Source organism: Vulpes vulpes, chromosome 15 (assembly GCF_048418805.1).
Source record: "Vulpes vulpes isolate BD-2025 chromosome 15, VulVul3, whole genome shotgun sequence".
In the NCBI taxonomy this organism is placed as follows: Eukaryota; Metazoa; Chordata; class Mammalia; order Carnivora; family Canidae; genus Vulpes; species Vulpes vulpes.
This window is the reverse complement of record NC_132794.1, coordinates 38,736,863-38,756,294: the sequence shown is the minus strand read 5'-3', so window position 1 is coordinate 38,756,294 and position 19,432 is coordinate 38,736,863. Positions and strand designations below refer to the sequence as shown.

At 37.2% G+C, this 19,432-nt stretch overlaps 1 protein-coding gene across 1 annotated transcript in view; it reads right to left on the bottom strand.

Moving 5' to 3' along the window:
• CHMP2B (charged multivesicular body protein 2B) overlaps window positions 1–19,432 on the bottom strand; it is a 30,485-nt gene that overhangs the window by 5,144 nt on the left and 5,909 nt on the right. Inside the window, exons 2-4 of the mRNA XM_025986429.2 lie at window positions 11,302–11,393; window positions 7,226–7,420; window positions 588–690 (exon numbers count right to left, since the gene is read on the bottom strand). Coding sequence (XP_025842214.1) covers window positions 588–690; window positions 7,226–7,420; window positions 11,302–11,393 — 390 coding nt within the window. The remainder of the gene's footprint in view (window positions 1–587; window positions 691–7,225; window positions 7,421–11,301; window positions 11,394–19,432) is intronic.

Below are 19,432 nucleotides of genomic sequence, written 5' to 3'. Positions count from 1 at the left end.
CAATGTAAGCATGGTTCAATAAATTAAGATTGAAGTTATTTACTACTGATGTTATGCAATATTACTGCTATTTAAAAAAAGACTTCAAAGAAGATTTAAGGTTCTGAGTACATGCGTATATCATACTCTTATGATTTTTAAAAGCAGGATAAGGTTCAAAATTGCACATGTAATATGATTTAACTACTAAAAGACATGGGAAAATACAGGAAAGAAGCATATAACATTAACAGTAACTATATCTGGGGGTATAATAATAGATTTTTAAAATAAACTTTGTTCCTTTGTATTCTCCTACAAATGCACTTAGTTTATAGTCAAAAAGAAGAAAACTAAATATTAAATAACTCTGGGAAGGAAAAGGAAAAAATAAGAACAAAAGCTTGACAGGATTTGAGCCTCATACTTTGCCAATATAAAAATACACTGGAGTTTATAATACAGACATCCATTCAGAAGGGTGCTGTATCATTGCTTTTTTCAACATTTGTGCTTTTATGGATTAGAGTATGAGGTTGCTAGTAAATAAACCTGGCTGATTCAAAGGTGAAAAAACCGTAAATTTCATTACAAGTTATTAAACTTACTCATTTCTTCAGTCATTTCCATTTTCATGTTTTCCTTCTGGAAATTCTGCATTGTTTGTAATGTCTTCTGTGGATCCATCTTCTTGTTAACTGCTTGCATTGTCTTTAAATAGATGAAAAGATTCATGTTGGCTACATAATTGTGACATTTTTACTATGAAATAAGTCCAAAGAGAACATATCAAATTAGATTCAGGCTTTCTAAAGATATACATCCTGCCATAATCAAACATAAGACTGTTAAGTATTCTAGAAAAAAAATGAAACCATCTGCTTAACATTTATGCAATAAAGAACAGGGTGAGAAAAAAACTCATATGAACAGTAGGCAAAAAAAAAAAAAGTAATTAAAAAACATCATCAACAAAAAAAATCCATTGCTATTCAAGTGAGAAAACTACATTTGCCTATTATGTGGCAAGCAGGTAATGTCTCAATTGAAAAGAATTGCAATTTAAATTTTACAAAATTTTTCATTAAGCTTTTGAGGTCTAAATTAAAAAGGAGGAAAAAAAATAAATTAAAAAGGAGGATACACAGCACACATATTTAACCATTAACAAATTTTTAACCACAGTTTCAAGAAATGAACATTACATAAGTTTTACAAAAAATATGTGCCAAGAATGCTCTAACATTTTATATTCAAAAGTTATTTCATTACAAGGGATTAATGCTATCTAATATGGCCAAAACATTTTATACATATTATATGTAAAAGTTTTCAGTATAGGTGCCTAGGTGGCTCAGTAGGTTAAGCATTAAAAGACACCATACAATATAAAAACACACCAGTTTCAAAGATACTAAGCAGTCTTTTCTCAATCTATACAATACTACAGCCAAAGTAACCTTGGTATAACACTGGATTTCCCCATCCCTCTCCAGCCCACACACCTCTGAAGTGGTTTTCCATTGTTTTTAGCATTAAAAGCCAAATTCCATAATTCACTATGAGACCCAACACCACTGAATTCTGCTTAACAAGCTAATCTTACTGTGCACCACTGCCCTCTAGCCACACAGATCTTTCACTTCCTTAAATGTACCATATTCTCTCTTGCCATAGGACCTATGCATATACTGTCTCACACTTGGAAAGCTCCTCTACATTTGTTTTTACTATCAACACTCCAGATTTCACCATTTTCCTAGGGAAGTAGTCCCTGACATCCTTGATTAGAATAGATAACCCTCTTAAATTCTATTTAACTGTAGATGAAATTCCCTATTTACTGATGTGTATTATTTTACTTCACTTGCAACCTAAAGTACTGCTGTACCTAATACTACTAACAACAATAATAATAAAGTAGTAACTGCCAATATAGTCTTAATTATGTGCCAGACTCTGTTCAAAGTACTTTGTGTATAACGTTTAAAGTTAAAAGACATTTATTTAAACCTGACAAATCTTTTATGTACTAGTTGCCCCCATTTTCCCTTTATTAAAAATGGAGAATGAAGGCACAGAGGGCAAATAACTTGGCAAAAGACACAAAACTAAACGAATAGAAATAAGATTCAAACTCAAGTAATCTGATCCAGAATGTATGTTACTAATTGCCACACTAAACTACTTCTCAAATAGGCTGTTTTTGAAAGAGATCGTAGGGAGGTGCCAGGGTGATTCAGTTGGTTGAGTGTCCACCTCTTGATTTCAAGTCAGGTCATGATTTCATCAGGACCCTGGGACTGAGCCCAGGGTTGGACTCCAAGCTCAGCACAGAATCTCCTTGTCCTTCTCCTTCTGTTCCTCTTCCCACTCACTCTCTCAAATAAATACATAAATAAAATCTGAAGTAGACTGTACAGTTCAAACCCTTGCCTAGTTTTGCTTTCCACTTTATCCCCATCATTTGTTATACTTCCTACCTATAAAGTTTAAACAAATATTTGCTGAGCTAATACATTTCTTAAAAAAAATGTATGAAAATTCTAGTTCAGATATCTCTATACGATTACTTCTATATGGCAGGACCGTATTTGGTACCTTTTCCTAGCCTAATACCTACAAAAAAAAAAATACAAAATAAGCAGTTTTCTCCTTACTATAATTGAAAGGTTACCCATCTCAAGTGTGTGATCAGCACATATGATCTTTTCCCAAATTAGATGTTTGGTTCTGTCCAAATGTAAAAGAACAAAGGAAAACAAAAGTTTTTGCCCTTAACTGTGTAATTTTCACTGTAGAAAATGGATCTGTAAAAGATCCACCAAGAGTTAGTTAACTGACAAAACAAAACTTGTATTGAAACTTCCTCTATTTTTTTAAAGAACATAATGTGTCACTATACTTACTGCACCAAAGATGGATAAATTCTATTTTCATGTGCTCTGTATCCTAAAACACAATTATAGTTGCTCCTCATTATTTTGGGAGTTGCTCCTCATTATTTTTGGATTCCATGTTTGTGGATCTGCCTCCTCACTAAAATTTATTTGTAACCTCAAACCAATACACACAGAACTTTTGTGTTCCTCTCTAGACACACAGAGAACAACAAAAAAATGTGAGTTACCCAACATGCTTATTTCTAGCTGAGGTTGAACAAGGTGACACTCTGCCTTACTGTGGTCTACTTAGTGCCACATTTTTGTACCCTTTGTTGATTTTTCCATTTAAAATGGCCCCAACCATAGTACCAAACTGTTGTATAGTGTTCCTAAGTGCATGAAACTATGATGTGTTCCTGGAGAAAATACACGTTAACAACTTTGATCAGGCATGAGTTCAATGTTAATGAATCAACAGTATTTATTAACTACAGCATCTTTCAACAGAAACACATAAAACGTTAAGTATAAGCTGGTTGACAAAAATGTTGTGACCAAAGGCTCAGAGGAACGAACCCCGTATTTCCCCTAGTAGCAATGGTTTGATATTCACTAATTCAGTACAGTGAACTTTACAGAACATTAACTACTTCAAATAATGAGAATCAACTGTACATACCATTTTTCTAATATGAACCTCCTACTTTCTCTCCTCTGTGGCTTTCTTTTCTTTTGGTCTTCATATGCCTACTTCTTTATATTTAATACCTAGTGGTATTTTAAGACCTAGGTCTTCTGCAAAGTCTTTCAGATCATTCAATTTAAAGATTTGTGCAGTTCATTGAAACTTAATGCAAACGGATATATAGTGTAGGAAGTTTCCCTGTTAGATCAAGCTTAACCTCCCTGCTCCCTAAACTCATCCCATCCCCAAATGAACTATAAAATCTGTGAGGGCAGGGCCTTTGTCTAAAATGTCTTCTTAGTCTTTAGAGTACTTCATATATATAAAGGGGGTCCATTATTTATTAAAAATGAAAAAGCTTAGGGGCACCTGGATGGCTCAGCCAGTTAACTGTCCAACTTGATTTTGGCTTTGTCCAACTTTTTTTTTTTTTTTCTTCAAAATTGGCTTTAAATACTCATCAGGGCGCCAGGAAAGGGGACTGGGATGAGAACTTGTTATATGTGAATTTGGGGTTGGGGTGCCCTGAGAGAGAAGGGGACCCATCCGTCAGAGCAGCTGGGGTGCCCCATCCCCCGCCCTGGGACAAGGGAACAGAGTAGAGGCCCTCTCTGGAGGGTCCCAGGGCCAACTAGGAGCCAGCCCTCCCTTCGAGGTAGATCATCGGGGAGGGAACGGAGGAGGAGCTCCCACGGTGGTGATGACAGTCACATCCTTAGTGGTACTGCTGATAGCTGGGATAGCCTGGGGCTGGGGTACCCTCCTTAGGGGGCAGCTGGCTGGGGTCCTCCAAGAACGGGGGTGCATTGCGGAACTGCTGGGCAGTATAGCGAGTAAGGAGGATGCCAACACCCCCTTTTTTTTTTTTTTATATTGTTACTACCTTTATTTTTTTAAAAAATATTTTATTTATTCATGAGAGACACAGAGAGAGAGAGATGCAGAGACACAGGCAGAGGGAGAAGCAGACTCCCTGTGGGGAGCCCAATACGGGACTCGATCCCAAGACCCCGGATCACGACCCGAGCCAAAGGCAGACGCTCAATCACTGAGCCACCCAGGTGCCCTCACCTTCTAGTCCTAACAGAACACCTCAGACTGCAGCCTGCATGCCAAGCCTCAGGATGGTGACAGGAGAGGCTCAGGGGTGAAAATAAGCTGGCTGTGATCCACTTCTTCACATCCAGCCTCAGAGGCACACAGCTTGTTACGAACTTAAAAGGCAGCCACAGTGAGTCTGTAAGGCTTACTGAAATGGGTGGGCTGAGAGTAAAGTGATGAGCTGCTACAATTCAAAAGAAAAACTCTTGGTCATTAAGGTCATTCCAGGCACAGCAGAGGGACACGGGGCTGGCCTTCCCAGTCCACGGATTCTCAGGGCACTGATGTCAAGATTCCGAGCCAGCTGAAGTGGACACCAGCCCTAGCCCCAGGGATTTCCCTCTGATCTCCTGTGTGGAGGGAAGAGTTGGTTCATAATGAGCTGAGTAACAGCAAGGGGTGCTCTGGGGATGCTTCCTCCATCCTCTGGGGAGGACTCCTCCATCCTCTGCTCTTCTGGTGTCCAATAATGCCAAGAGAATCTCAGGGAGACAGATTAGCAAATTCAGATCCCAAGTCATCCCAAGGGTCACGGACTCATTATGGCCTGGGGACTTACTTCAACAGCCTCCAGATCTAAGGCTGATCTGGGTGGCTCAGTTGGTTAAGCACCCAATTCGGGTTTCAGCTCAAGTCATGATCTCACAGGTTGTGGGATCGTGCCCATGTTGGGGGCTCTGTGCTCACTGTGGAGTCTGCTTGAGAGTCTCTCTCTCTCTTCTCCATCTGCTCCTCCCAAATGCATGCGCACGCTCTCTCTCTATCTCTCTAAAAGAGAGCCCAGGAGAGCCATACTGCTGTGCTCCGTGTGAATGGAGGAGGAAGTGGGTATCCCTGCCATGAACCTCCCCTTTCTCCTAGAAACATGGCTTAAGAGACTCACCCCTGGGCAGAGAGCCCCAGAAGGGTGAACTGTCTTCCAGATCTGGGCCAAACCGTTCTGGACAGTGGCCAATGGGGCAGCTTTGCCCTGTCTACCTATTGCATGGGCAGAGCCACCAGGAGCCCAAGAGGAGGAGGAGCAGCCTGGCCCCAAGGAACCACCTCCATCTCTGAGCCTTCCAGAGCTTCACCCTGTCTCTATCATCTTACCCCACAGAGACCACAGTCAGGGGTCAGGCCAGGCTCCCAGATTCCTGAGAACAGGAACTTCCTGCACTTACTAATAAGGGACAGCCATGGAGTGAAGGGGGCAGCCTGCTTGTCTGATACAGGATGGAGTCAAGGGATGGTGGGCAGGTCCTCACTCAGGAGTGGGGGGTGTAGGCTGGCCAGCCCCCAGGGCTTGTCCACCAAGCTCTCCCCCTGCCCCACCCCACCCCTCGGCCCTCTGAGCAGCACCTGTGGGTGGCAGTATTCCATGAGCCCAGGCCAAAGCCAGCCCCAGGCTAGGGGAGGGGATGAGACTCCAGGTCAGAGTGTGAGGTCTCGGTCTGTGACTTAAGGTGTTGCATGTGGAATCTTGAACTGTACGTGTAGTTTCTAGTGGAGAAATCAAGGCTCTGATTATTTTGTTTTTAGTATGAAAATGTGATTTCTTTTCTGTTTGTAACTCATCATAGAAACATTGTGGTGGGAGGAGAGGGGATAGTCTGACTGCTAATGAGGGAAACACCAAAGATCTACATCATTAAAATGATGACATGCCCCTCAAAAAAAAAAAAAAAAATCACAGTCATGATCTCAGGGTCATGAGGTCAAGCCCTGCGTCAGGCTCTGTGCTGAGCATGGAGCCTACTTAAGATTCTCTCTCTCCTATTCCCTCTACCCTCCACCCCACCGCACTCTCTCTCTCTAAAAAAGGCTCAGAGTCCTTTAAACTCTATAGTAAAAACATTTTTTTATATAAAGGCCAGAAGTTGGGCAGCCCCGGTGGCCCAGTGGTTTGACGCCACCTTCGGCCTGAGGTGTGATCCTGGAGACCTGAGATCAAGTCCCACGTCAGGCTCCCTACATGGAGCCTGCTTCTCTCTCTCCCTCTCCCTCTGCCTGTGTCTGCCTCTGTCTCTCTCAGTCTGTCATGAATGAATAAACAAAATCTTTAAAAAAAATAAAAATAAAAATAAAAGGCCAGAAGTTAAACATAAGTTCCTGATAAAAACTGATAAATCCTCCTGACAGAAATCATGTATCTCTCTGACACGTGAAAATGAATCAAGAACAAATTATTACTCAAAAGTAATCAAAACTTATAGCTTAATGAACTAAGACCAAAAATCTTCTGACAATTTAAGGGAAAAAAGCAAACAATATTTTAAGTCAGTTTAAAAAATCTAGAGGCTACACATGACCTTGGGACAATCAAAATGTCCTGAAACAAGAGATTTTACAATGTAACAAATTAATAAAAAATCTATACACAACTGTAACTAATATAATAATGAAAGTTAACTATACGTAAAAAATTTAGATGTAGTTATTTGGATTATGTAGTATTATAACTCCTTTTATTAAATATTTCACAGATTCTGTATCACATATACATCAGGAGGTACTTTTAAATCTGATTTGAATACTGACATTTAAATGTCTTAGATAAAATTACAAATGTATGGATATAAAGGTCCCTACTTACTTTGGCTGTAGTAGACATTGCTCCTGCCATCTTCATCTGGGAATTCATCACTTTTGTTTGTGTTGACATAGAAGTGACTTTTGAACTTACAGCAAAAGTTCTTGTTTTCTGTTTCCGTAGATGTACAAGCTGCTTGGCTAAAACTCTGCAAGCTTCTTTATTACCAATTTTAGCCATTTTCTTAATTTCTAATTCCTAAGAAAGGAAATAAAAAGCAGAGAATAAAATCATTGATAGGTAGTCCCCCAGTGATTTATTTTAGAAGAAAATCAAAGACACATCATATACCTTTTTTTCCCCTGATCATGAAGAGAGGAATAGGCAGTCATAAAGTCACACAGATAAAGAGTAATCTGAGAGGGTAATTCATTCCACATGTTTACACGGGAAAGACAGAACTAGTACCTTCATCCACAAATACAAAGCAAAGTTTATATAAAACAGTATTTACAAAGAGCCCAAAAGAAAATGAAAAAGCTCAAATCAAAAGTCAGTAGGAAAAAGAAAAAAAGAGAGTTGGTGGAACGGAGCAAAAAGAGCACAGTGGTAGGTTTAAAGCTAAGTGAGAAGGTTCACCTACCACCTCAGTAAAAGCAGGACATAAGCTGTGCTATATTCTGTATCAAGAAAACTTTAATTACAAAAACACAGCTAAGTAAAAGAATAGAAGATATATCCTATATAATTACTAAAATCTGAAAATCAGGAGTGGGTACATGAACAGCAGATCAAACACACAAACAAGCTTGAGAACAAGGAATATTACCAGAAATAAAAGGGCATCTCATAATTATAAAGGAATCAATAAAGATGTTAAAGCAACCCTAAATGAGCATGTACCTAAGAACAGTGCTTCAAACTATGTGAAGCATAACTGACAGAACTGGAAAGAGAAACAAATACACAATTAGCAGGAGAAATATCAACAACTCCCCTCTGAAGGACATTGCTATAACTGTTAGAACAAGTGGACAGAGAATCTGCAATGAGACAGAGTTGCAAAAAATACTATCATCAACTTGACCTAACCAACATTTATAAAAACTTCATCACTAAAAGCAGAATACTTGTTTTTTGTAAGTGTACACTAAAAAAGAAAATCACCAAATATATTTTCCATCAGAAAACAAGACTCAGTAAATTTAAGAGGACTGAAATCATACAAATCATGTGGTTCCCTAACCACAATGAAATTAAACTGAAAATCAGTAAGGAAAAGAAAGGAATATCATAAATAAGCAGAAATTAAACAACATGGTTCTAAATAAGTCATCAGTTGGAAAAAAATCTCAGGAGAAAATAAGATAGTATTTTGAACTTAATAAAATGAAAATGCAACACATGAAAATGTGTGGGCTACCATTAAAATAATTCCTAGAGGGAAATTTATAGCTTAAAGCTTTTATTAGAAAAAAGGTATCTCAAAGCTTTGAAATTAAAAAGGTAGAAAAAAGAAAAGTGGCACACTTAGTAAATACAAAGAAAAAAAAAAACAACAAACAATGAAAGAAATCTGTGTAGTAAGGAAAAAATATAGAAAATTAATGAAATCAAAAGCCTTACCCCTCTGTTTTTTTTAAACAAGAGATTGATCAAATTGACAGGCCATCAGCTAGATAGATAAGGGGAATAAATGAGACAAAGAGAACACACAAATTGCAAAGATTAGGAATGCAAAGGAGGGCATCACTTCATATCCTAAAGATGTTAAAGGATAATATGAGAATATTATGAATAATAGGTCATTACATTTTAAAATTTAGTAGACATGGACAAATCACTTGACAGATGTTCACTCTCAAAAGCTTTACTGATGAGTCCTATCAAACATTTAAAGGAAGAATACACAAACTCTTCCAGTAAAGAAAGAGTAAGAGAAATCAAATTATACTTTAAAGTCAGCCTCACTCAGATGTCAAAGCCAAATAAAGACACTGCACGAAAACATACAAATCAGTATCTTTCAACCAACACGGGTGCAAATACTCTTAACAAAATTCCAACATACTGAAAAAAAAAATTTCAAAAAAACATGTAATTACCAAAGGGGCTTATCCCAGGAGCAAAAGCTTGATTCAACTTTAGTGACTCAATAAATGTAATTCACTACATAACAAAGGAGAAAAACTACATAATCCGCATCTCAATAGATGCAAAAGTGAACCTCTACCCTCAGCTGGTTAACACAGTAAAACTCAATTCAATATGTTCACAGTCCTAAATGTAAGAATTAAAACTGTAATTCTTCTAGAAGAAAACTTAAGAGAAAATATTAGTGACTTTTGGTTAGGGAAAGATTTCTTGGGACACTAAAAGTACTACTCATAGAAGAAAAGAATATTGCGCTTGATTAAAATAAAAATCTTCTGTTTCACAAAAAACACTATCAGGAAATTAAAAGACAAGGCCAATAACTGGAGAAAACATTTGCAAAATGTGTATTTAACAACGTACTTGTATTTGAAATATGTAAAAAAAAACAAAAGCTCTTAAAAGGCACATGAAAAGACACTGAACATCATTAGCAATTAGCAAAATACAATTTAAAATGACAACCCACTATACACCACCAGAATGACAAAAAGACTGTCAACTCCAACTATTGGCCAGGATGTGCAACAACTTTACTTTCATATATAGCTGGCAGGAAGAGAAAACATTACAGCCAGTTTGCAAAATTGTCTAGCAGTTTCTTACACAGTTAAACATACATACACTTACCCTATGATCCAGCAATCCCACTCCTAGTATACCCAAGAGAAACCGAAACATATGTTCACACAAAGACTTCAATTCCATCTTTACAGCAACTTTATTCAAAATAGCCCAAACCTGGAAATAACCCAAATGTCCACTAGCTGGTTAACAGATAAATTGTGAAGTATCCATCTATGAAGTAAAATTTAAAAACTAATAGTGATTATATAACATCAATTAATCTCAAAATAACTGGGTTGAATGAAGGAAGCCATGTTAAAAAAAAAACATATTATCATATAATAATCATATTATATGATTCCATTTATATAAAGTCTAGAAAATGTGAACTAATCTACAGCAACAGATCAGTGTTTGCTGGGGAGGAGGGAATCAGGGAGGGATAGGTCTAAGACATTACATGATCTCATTCATATATGGAATTCAAGAAACAAAACAGAGGATCATTGGGGAAGAGAAGAAAAAATAAAACAACATAAAATCAGAGTGGGAGACAAACCATAAGAGACTCTTAATCACAGGAAACAAATGGGCTGCTAGAGCGGAGGGGGGTGGGGGATAGCTGGGGGATGGGCATTAAGGAAGACATGATGTAATGACCACAGGTGTTATTCGAAACTGATGAATCACTGATCTCTACCTCTGAAACCAATAATACATTATATGTTAATTGAATTTAAATAATCTTTTTTTTTCATAAATGGAAGCAAAAAAAAAAAAAAAAAAGAAAGACATTACAAAGGGAATAAGGAAATTTTTCAGGCTATGTCCGTTACCCTGATGGCCCTAATGGTTTCATGAATTTATCCATATGCCAAAATGCATGAAATCATATGCTTTAAATGTTTAGTTTACTGCATGTCGACATTACCTCAATCATGCTGTTTGTTTAAAGATTTTAAGCAACATACATTTAAAAATATAAAAATTTTTAAGGTGGGCAAGATAATCTATTTTTTAAAAAGTACATTCATTATCACAGGCACAATGATCACTAAAATATCAAATAAGACACCAATGAGTTAATGTAATTATTTCTTGTAATTCAGAATTATTCTGCCTTTGTTTTTAACCAAGAATAAGGTAGCTGTGTTTTGAGCAGTATTTCCTCATAAGCATTCATGACTTCTACAAACTGAAGAATAATCTGATTTTATAATCAGCAGGATACACAGAATCCTGATAAAAATCATCAGAATGACACAATAAACAAAGGTAAGCAGAAAAGGCAGGAAGGCATTAAATGCCATTTCTTACTAAATCACCACCTGCTATGTGTCTTTTCCTTAGCTAATTATTCTAACATTAATTTCTGAATTTTTTTGAAAAGTTAAACTGAAATTTAATGTTCTACTTACCAGCTGTTTTTCTTGTTTCTCTAAAGCTGCTCGATCTCTGATTATAGCTCTCTGCGTACCTCGTAATTCTCGATTCTGTTCTTTTATTACATCTAAGAGAACCACAAAAAAAACCTAAATGTATGAATTCTAAAATTTTCTTCAATACCAGTTGAAATATTAGACTTGGAGACCTTAATAAAAAAAGAAACCTTGATTTACTAGATGTTAAAATTTTTAATTCAATACACTAAAAAACTGTCAAATACTAATACTTGGATTATAAATATTAATTATATAAAGAATTACAAGATACTTACAGATATGCTATAGTCTGAGATTTAACCAAAAGTGTATATAAATCACAATAAAATATTCCTTTAGAGAACTGATAGTATGCAATGCTTTATGTGGCACATATCATGTGTGTCTCTCTCACTCTCCCTCACACACACACACACACACACACACACACACACACAATTTCTCATCTCTTCCTCTGCCAGTATTAATTAAATTCCAGGAAGGAAGATAGATCATGTATTTATTAAATCCTTTTTCTACTCTAGAGTGAAGCAGCAGACCTTCCAATGAGGCAGACCCGGATTTGAATCCTCCCTCTGCCACTGGGTCATTATATGATGATATCTTGGCAAAATTATTTAATATTCTAAACTTCAGGGTTCTTATTCATAAAATAAGGATATTATGAAGGTGTAAGCAGCATACATAATGTCCTGATATACTTTTAAATTTCCACTCGATCTTAATGTTTTTTTTAACTTATCTCAATTCATTTGGATTCATTATGGATTCATTAGTCCCATCTTTTGAAGAATTAAAGTATTAGTCTAGGCCTGATGGACCATAAATTGGGTTAATTGTTACTAAATAGTAATTTCTTCACAAATCACAGATATGGATGGTAATTCTTGCCAAAACGGATCTCTCATTATCAGGAATCTTGCTAAGTGGTGTATACCTAGTATATAATATTCACAACAATGCTATGGAGTTGCTTTTTCTATATTCGAAGAAAATTGAGTGTTAAGAAGTTTAAATAACTTGCCCAAGGTCACAAGGTAGTAAGTAGTAATGCCAGATTTGGATCCAAGTGTTCTGTCTCCTAATCTTAGTCACTTCATTAGAGTACCTTTCCAGTCAAGAGGTAGATTTAAGAACAACTGTAACAGAGAAAATGGTCTCTTCATCAAATGGCATTGAGACAACAGAATGTCCACATGAAAAAGAATGAAACCGGACGCCTACATCACAATGTACATAAAAATTAACTAGGGGCACCTGGGTGACTCAGTTGGTTAAGGTCCAACTCTTAATTGGCTCAAGTCATGATCATGAGATTGAGTCCACACTGGGCTCCAGGCTTGGCATGGAGTCTGCTTTAAAGTCTCCCCCTTCCTCTATCCCCTTTTGCCGCTCACATGCACATGCTCTCTCTAAATAAATATATTTTTTTAAAAAATTAACTGAATAAAGGATTAATGACCCAAAATATAAGAAATGAAATCATAGAATTCTTAGAAGAAAACATAAGAATAAATCTGCATGATCTGGGATTTGGCAATAAATTCTTAAAAGCATGAGCAACAAAAGAAAAATAGATAAGATGGACTTCATGAAACTTAAAGGCTATGTCCCAAAGGACATTATCAATTTTTGGAAAGACATTGTACAGAAAGGGAGAAAATATATACAAACTATATATGTGTTAATAGTCTAATATCCAGAATATTATATGGAACTACTAAAACTCAAAAACAAGACAATCTCATTAAAAATGGTTGAAGAATCTGAATAGAACTTATCCCAAGGAGATACAGCAATGGCCAATAAATACATAAAGATGCTCAACATCATTAGTCATAAGGGAAATGAGAAATACTTCACATCCACCAGAATGGCTATATTCAAAAACAAAAGTGGAAAACAACATGTGTTATTGAAGATGTGAAGATAGTTACCCTAATATTTTGCTGGTAGAAATGTAAATGGTTTCAGCCACTGTGGATAACAATTTGGTGGCTCCTCAGAAAGATAAATATAAAATGATCATATGACCCAGTAATTCCACTTCTAGGTATAAGAAGTTTTATAAAAAAAAAAAAATGAAGTACTGATACTACATTAATAAATCTCAAAAATATTATACTAAGCAAAAGAAGCCAGATATAAATGGTCACATTTTATGATTATGCTCATATGACATATGAGAAAAGATAAATCCATGAAGATAGAAAGCAGACTGGTAGTTGCCAGGGGTTAGAGAAAAAGGAGAATGCAGAGTCATTGCTTCACTTGTATAAGATTTTACTGTGAGGTGATAATGTTTTGGAAGTAGAATGGTGGTACTTCAACAGTGGTATATAACCACTAAATGCCACTAAATTGCTGTTCATTTTAAAATGGTCAATGTTATGTGGATTTTACCTCAAATAAAACAAGGGCCAATACCCATTATCCTTTTACTAATGGAACATCACAATTTATGTTCTACACATTTCTTTGTATAACATATAACTTTACTGAGTCAGAATATAAACTATATTGAGGAATAGGCACTATACTACGTGGTTCACAACAACCACAAAGGTAAGTACTATTATCTCACTTTTTTTCAGAGGAGGAAATTTATATTTGGAGAGGAAATCTGCCCAAGGAAGAAACGGTGCTAGGATTCTTGTACAGGTGGTCTGATTCCAGGGCCTCTGATTGTAACTACCATATTATGCTGTGAATGAAGCCTTTTAGACAAACAAGAAATAAAGTTATCAGAAACATAATTCTTAAAAATATAGACCTGTATTAAGAAAATTGTACAGGATGAAAAACACTTCAGTCATTATATTAAGGATAACTAATCAACTACAATGACTTTCTGAATAAAAGGTAAAATAAGATGCCAGAGCTCCTCCTTACAAGACATCTATTTCACCTCCTTTGCATACTATTTCTCAATGAAGTTATATTGGTGGACATCTCATGCTCAGGATTTTCTAGGGATGTCATTTTATAAGTTCCTTAGATACAGGAAACCATATCATATGTATAAGGGAAATGGAGGGGGGCGCCTGTCTCTCCTACCACCTACTTTATTCTGGATGGGCAACACATTTCACTTAAAAAAGAGAAAGGAAATGTTCCATAGACAAATATATTTAGGAAGTGTTAAAGTTTTTTTTTTTTTTTTTAAAGATTTTACCTATTTATTCATGAGAGACACAGAGAGATAGAGAGGCAGAGACACAGGCAGAGGGAGAAGCAGGCTCCCTGCGGGGAGCTGAATGTGGGACTCAATCCTGGGACTCCAGGATCATGCCCTGAGCTAAAAGCAGTCGCTCAACCGCTGAGCCACCCAGGCATCCCTGGATAAAATTGGGGAAAAAAAAAATGCAGTCAATTCTTAAGGGGAGGAATATATGGTAGATTATTTCCCAAAATTATTTATTTTTTAAAAGATTTGTTTATTTATTTACTTACTTAAGAGCACATGCACAAGCAGGGGGAGAAGCAGAGGGAGAGGAAGACAGAAAGACTCCCCACTGAGTGGGGAGCCCAACATGGGGCTTGATCCCAGGACCCTGAGATCATGGCCTGAGCTAAAATCAAGTGTCAGACGCTTAACCAGACTGAGCCACCCAAATACCTTTATATCCAAAATTTATTAATCCAAGGATCTCCTTTAAGAAATTTCTATTAACATTTCCTAGATCCAGTGTTCCATGGAGCACTGGTTGGCATGCTATTTTAAAATAACATGGTTTTTTAGTTTCCTAGGGCTGCTATAACAAATACCATAGACTGGGTAAACAACAAACTAATTTTCTCACAGATCTGGAAGCTGAACGTCCAAGATCAAGGTGTTGGCAGGTTTGGTTTTTCCTGAGGCTTCTCTCTTTAGCATGCAGATGGCTGCCTTCTTGCTGCATCTTCACATGGCCTTTTCTCTGGGTGTCTCTTCCTCTTCTTTAAGGTCATCCTCTATTGGATTAGGGCCATACCCTCATAACCTCATTTAACCTCAGTTACCTCTCTACACACCCTATATCCAAATACAGCCACATCAGGGGTTAAGACTTTAACATATGAATTTTGTGGGCATAATTCAGTCCACAGGATCTTTCCTCTGACAACTGTAGATAGACAATAAACAGCAGAGCTCTCATTTCCCTAGCTTTAAAAGCAGTCATCAGTCATTTTCATCCTCAATAGTCAAACACTCCCAATTTTCTTCTTTTGAACTTAGAATGCTACTTGCCAAAGCCAATGAACTGGTATAAAAACATTAAGCACTCACCCTACTATTTCAACAGAAAGTGTTCTATATACAAAACTATGAAATTACAAATAAACTCTTGGAGTATTACTTTTTTTTTTTTAAAGATTTTATTTATTTATTCATGAGAAAGAGAGAGAGAGAGAGGCAGACACAGGCAGAGGGAGAAGCAGGCTCCATGCAGGGAGCCCGACATGGGACTCAATCCTGGGTCTCCAGGATCACTCCCTGGGCTGAAGGCAGCGCTAAACCGCTGAGCCACCAGGGCTGCCCTGGAGTATGACATCTTTATGTACTGACAACTCCCTAAACCCAACTAGTATACAATGAAAAGGTAATACTGGGATAGTGATGAGGGTCTTCTAAAGCCATTAGAGTACAGAGGTGAAAGAGAAGCCACCATATTGACAAGTTAAATTGTGGACAGACAACTGACACAGATGCAAAGCAGTTGCTCAAAGCTTTGACTACTAAGATCTAGAATTCTATCGATACATACTTTTTCATTATGAGAGTGCTATAATATATAGTAACAAGTTAATATTTGATCTTTGTCTTGAATTCCTGGCACAGAGCTCCTAAAACCCTTGGAATTTCCTTAGCGATAGGAATATCTTTTAACTCAAGAAAGGGAACCCCTAGATAGTTTTTATAGGAAGCTGGTTACTAGAAAGAACAAATGCTTGATTAGTGGGTAGAAGTTCAGCCCCACCAACCTGACCTCAGGAGAAGGGAGTGAGGCTAAAGATTGGGCTAAAAAAACTCCTGACTAATAAGATGAGGAGAGCTTCTGGGTTGGTAAACATCCTATTAGGCATACTGGGAGGGCAGCATGCCTGAAAAGGATGAAAGCTCTGTGCTGCTTACAGCGCCTAAAACTTTCCTTCCATTGGCTACTCCTAAGTAAAACACTTTCCTGAGTTTTAAGAGTCTTTCTAGCAAATTATCAAACTGTAGATGAACTTAATGGGGTTCATCTACATGAACAATGACACAAATGTAGATGAACTAACAGCTGGTTAGTCAGAAGTACTGGTGGCAAACTGGGACCTGTGACTGCATCTAAGATGAGGACAGTCTTGTAGGACTGAGCCCTGACCCTGTGGAGTCTCTGCTAACTCTACATAGTGTTAGGACTGACTTTTTGGAGGTACCCAGTTGATGTCAGAGAACCAGAGTGCAGAAAATAGGTATAGCCATCTTTGTTGGGAAAACACATATCATGACATAAAATTTTACCAAAACATACCTTAATCAAAAGTTTTACTTCACTTTTCTTAATTTTATGTGTCACTGTATATTAAAGAAAAATAAAGAAAATTAACTACTGCATAGCCCCGTAGTTAATAGACCTATCAATATTTAAACAGTTCTAAGCTATAAAATGAGGGCATCTAATGTTGCATATTAAAATACAGTCATAACACTTTAAAACATATTACGGTAAGTAAGAAAAGATAGTAAAACATTTTCTTCATATGAGATGATAGGTATATCCTATAAAACAAATTATTGTTTGTTTCAACCTTATTTTCCATTATATTCATTTTTTGGTAGGTTTGATTTCCTCCCAAGATTACAAGCTCTTTAAGAGCAAGGAGCAAGTATTTTATTTATCAATTTGTATTCCCACTACACTTCATGCCAACCATTACCCCAATATAGTATACTTAGCCATGATCTACAGGAGTACAAACATATATTGAAAATGTAAAAGAAATGCTTAATAGACATATTCAATACATTTCTTTAAAATATATAATAAACTGTATCGGTTACCAAGCAAGATGGTTGATCATTTAATAATAACAGAACCTGAGCTATGATAAATCTCTTTATACAGTGGAAAAATAGAGCACTGAAATAGCCAGATATTTCCCTTACAATTTTCTGCTTTCCCCCTTTTTTTCATTCCGAGCCAAGACAGGGACAGAAACATATACTGGGTATTGCGGACATCTAGGACATAAAGTGCTCGGCTCCTGTCCATGCAAAAGGATATGCCCAAATTTTTATATTTCAGCATTTCACCTACCTTGTAGGGCTGCTGAGAAGCACAGGTGGCAATAAAAAACGTTTGCATTGTGAAAATGGCAATGGTAGCATGGCTGTGACTGTGGTATGTTCTCTTTGGTACCACTCCCTGAAGGAAAATGGGTCTGGAGGCCACCCCAACCACTACCCTCTTTCTCATCCATACCCAGCACAACACTTAAAGAAGGCCACCCAAGCCAGCTCCACTGTAGGCATTAAAAAGCTATTCTAGCCTTTTGGGCTCTTTTTACTGAATGAAATACACATGTGTGCACTAGTGACTGAAGACTTAAATTCTGGATTTCAGAAGTTACAGACAGAAAAAGCCATTCTGCTTTCCTTGGTTCTGAATCAATAAGGTCTATCTGCCTGGGGGGGGGGGGGGGGGGGTAGTAAGTAACAAAACAAAACAAAAGGGACCTCCATGTGGTCCAACCTAGCTTACTAGAATTCTCAACTGGGGTTTGAGGTGAGGCCCCAACTTGAATTATGGCTGTCCTTCCAGACCTTGCTTATTTACATACAATTTCAACATTTGAGGATTAAAGCAAAAAGTAATTATCAACTCTAAATACAGGCATTCATTAATTTGTGAATTATATTTTAAATGTATTTAAATTAAAGTGCCTTTCTTCTTGGGGAAAGGAGGTGGCCTGTCTCAAGGGTAGTTCAGGATCATTGCCCCAGGAGCCCTGAGGCACAACATGCAAATGGTACCACTCAGTGGGATTCCAGCTGGTCTACTTGACAACATCCACTCTACCATATACTGGGTTTTGTGCTTTACCATAAGGTCAGGACAGAAATTTTAATCTAATACAGCATATTTTCTGCTTTTAAATGTATTTCTTTAAAGGAAAAAACAATCATTTTGGTTCATGCAGTTTTACTGCCTATTAGTTGTCCTAAATCTGCTCACTACATGGATTGAAATAGGAGCACAGGAGAAATAAAGCACATCCTGCCTTACCATTTTTATTAACTTGCTCTGGAGAGCAAGACCTGAGAAGGCAGGGAGCTTCTACTTTAGATTTCATCTGCAATCTCCACAGCAACTGTGAGTGGAAGTAGAGAGTCTGCAGCCCTGGTTTAGCAGGAGAAAGGTATTAGATAATTAGATACATCCTGACCCTTACTGAATAGAACTGGGGTTGTGGTGGAGCTTACCAAACAATAACCAGGATAGGAGTCCTGGCTATGGGAGGATGCACCACCTTCTTCGGGGGATGGGGAGAAAAAAAACTACAAAATGGTACAAACTCAAGAATTAGGGGATAAAACAGGGATGTTTATGGTCAGTTTCTAGCAAATGCTGGCTCTGGGAACCAAATTTACTGAGAGGCAGAAGGACAATGACAACGAGAGAACACCTAGTGGAGGAATTCAATTTGATATGCAAGCAAATCTCTTTTTTTTCAGGCTTTGGAAATTCTGTATCAACAGATCAGGGAGGAATAATATTAGTTTAATTAACCAGTTTTGACACATGGTAAAGAAAAAATAAGAACAAAAAATAAAAAACAACAATGGGAAACAGAAAGGGCTGTGGAGGATTGTGCCAACACATTTCTTTTACATATGGTCCTGGATCCATTTAAAAACTAGTCTGAAGTTGAGAAACTCAGCAGGACTTTCCTGGAAGGAACAGGTGGAATACTAAAGAGAAAACAGGAGAGGCTAGTCTAGCCCTATGGTGGCATAAAAGGAATGCTTTCCTCCCCTGCCCCCACCACCAAGTAAAGTCTCAAGTCACTCAAATCCTGAGAAATTCATTCAGATTAATTTATTACTAGTAAAATATCAGTGTTTCCAAGAGCTGAAGGA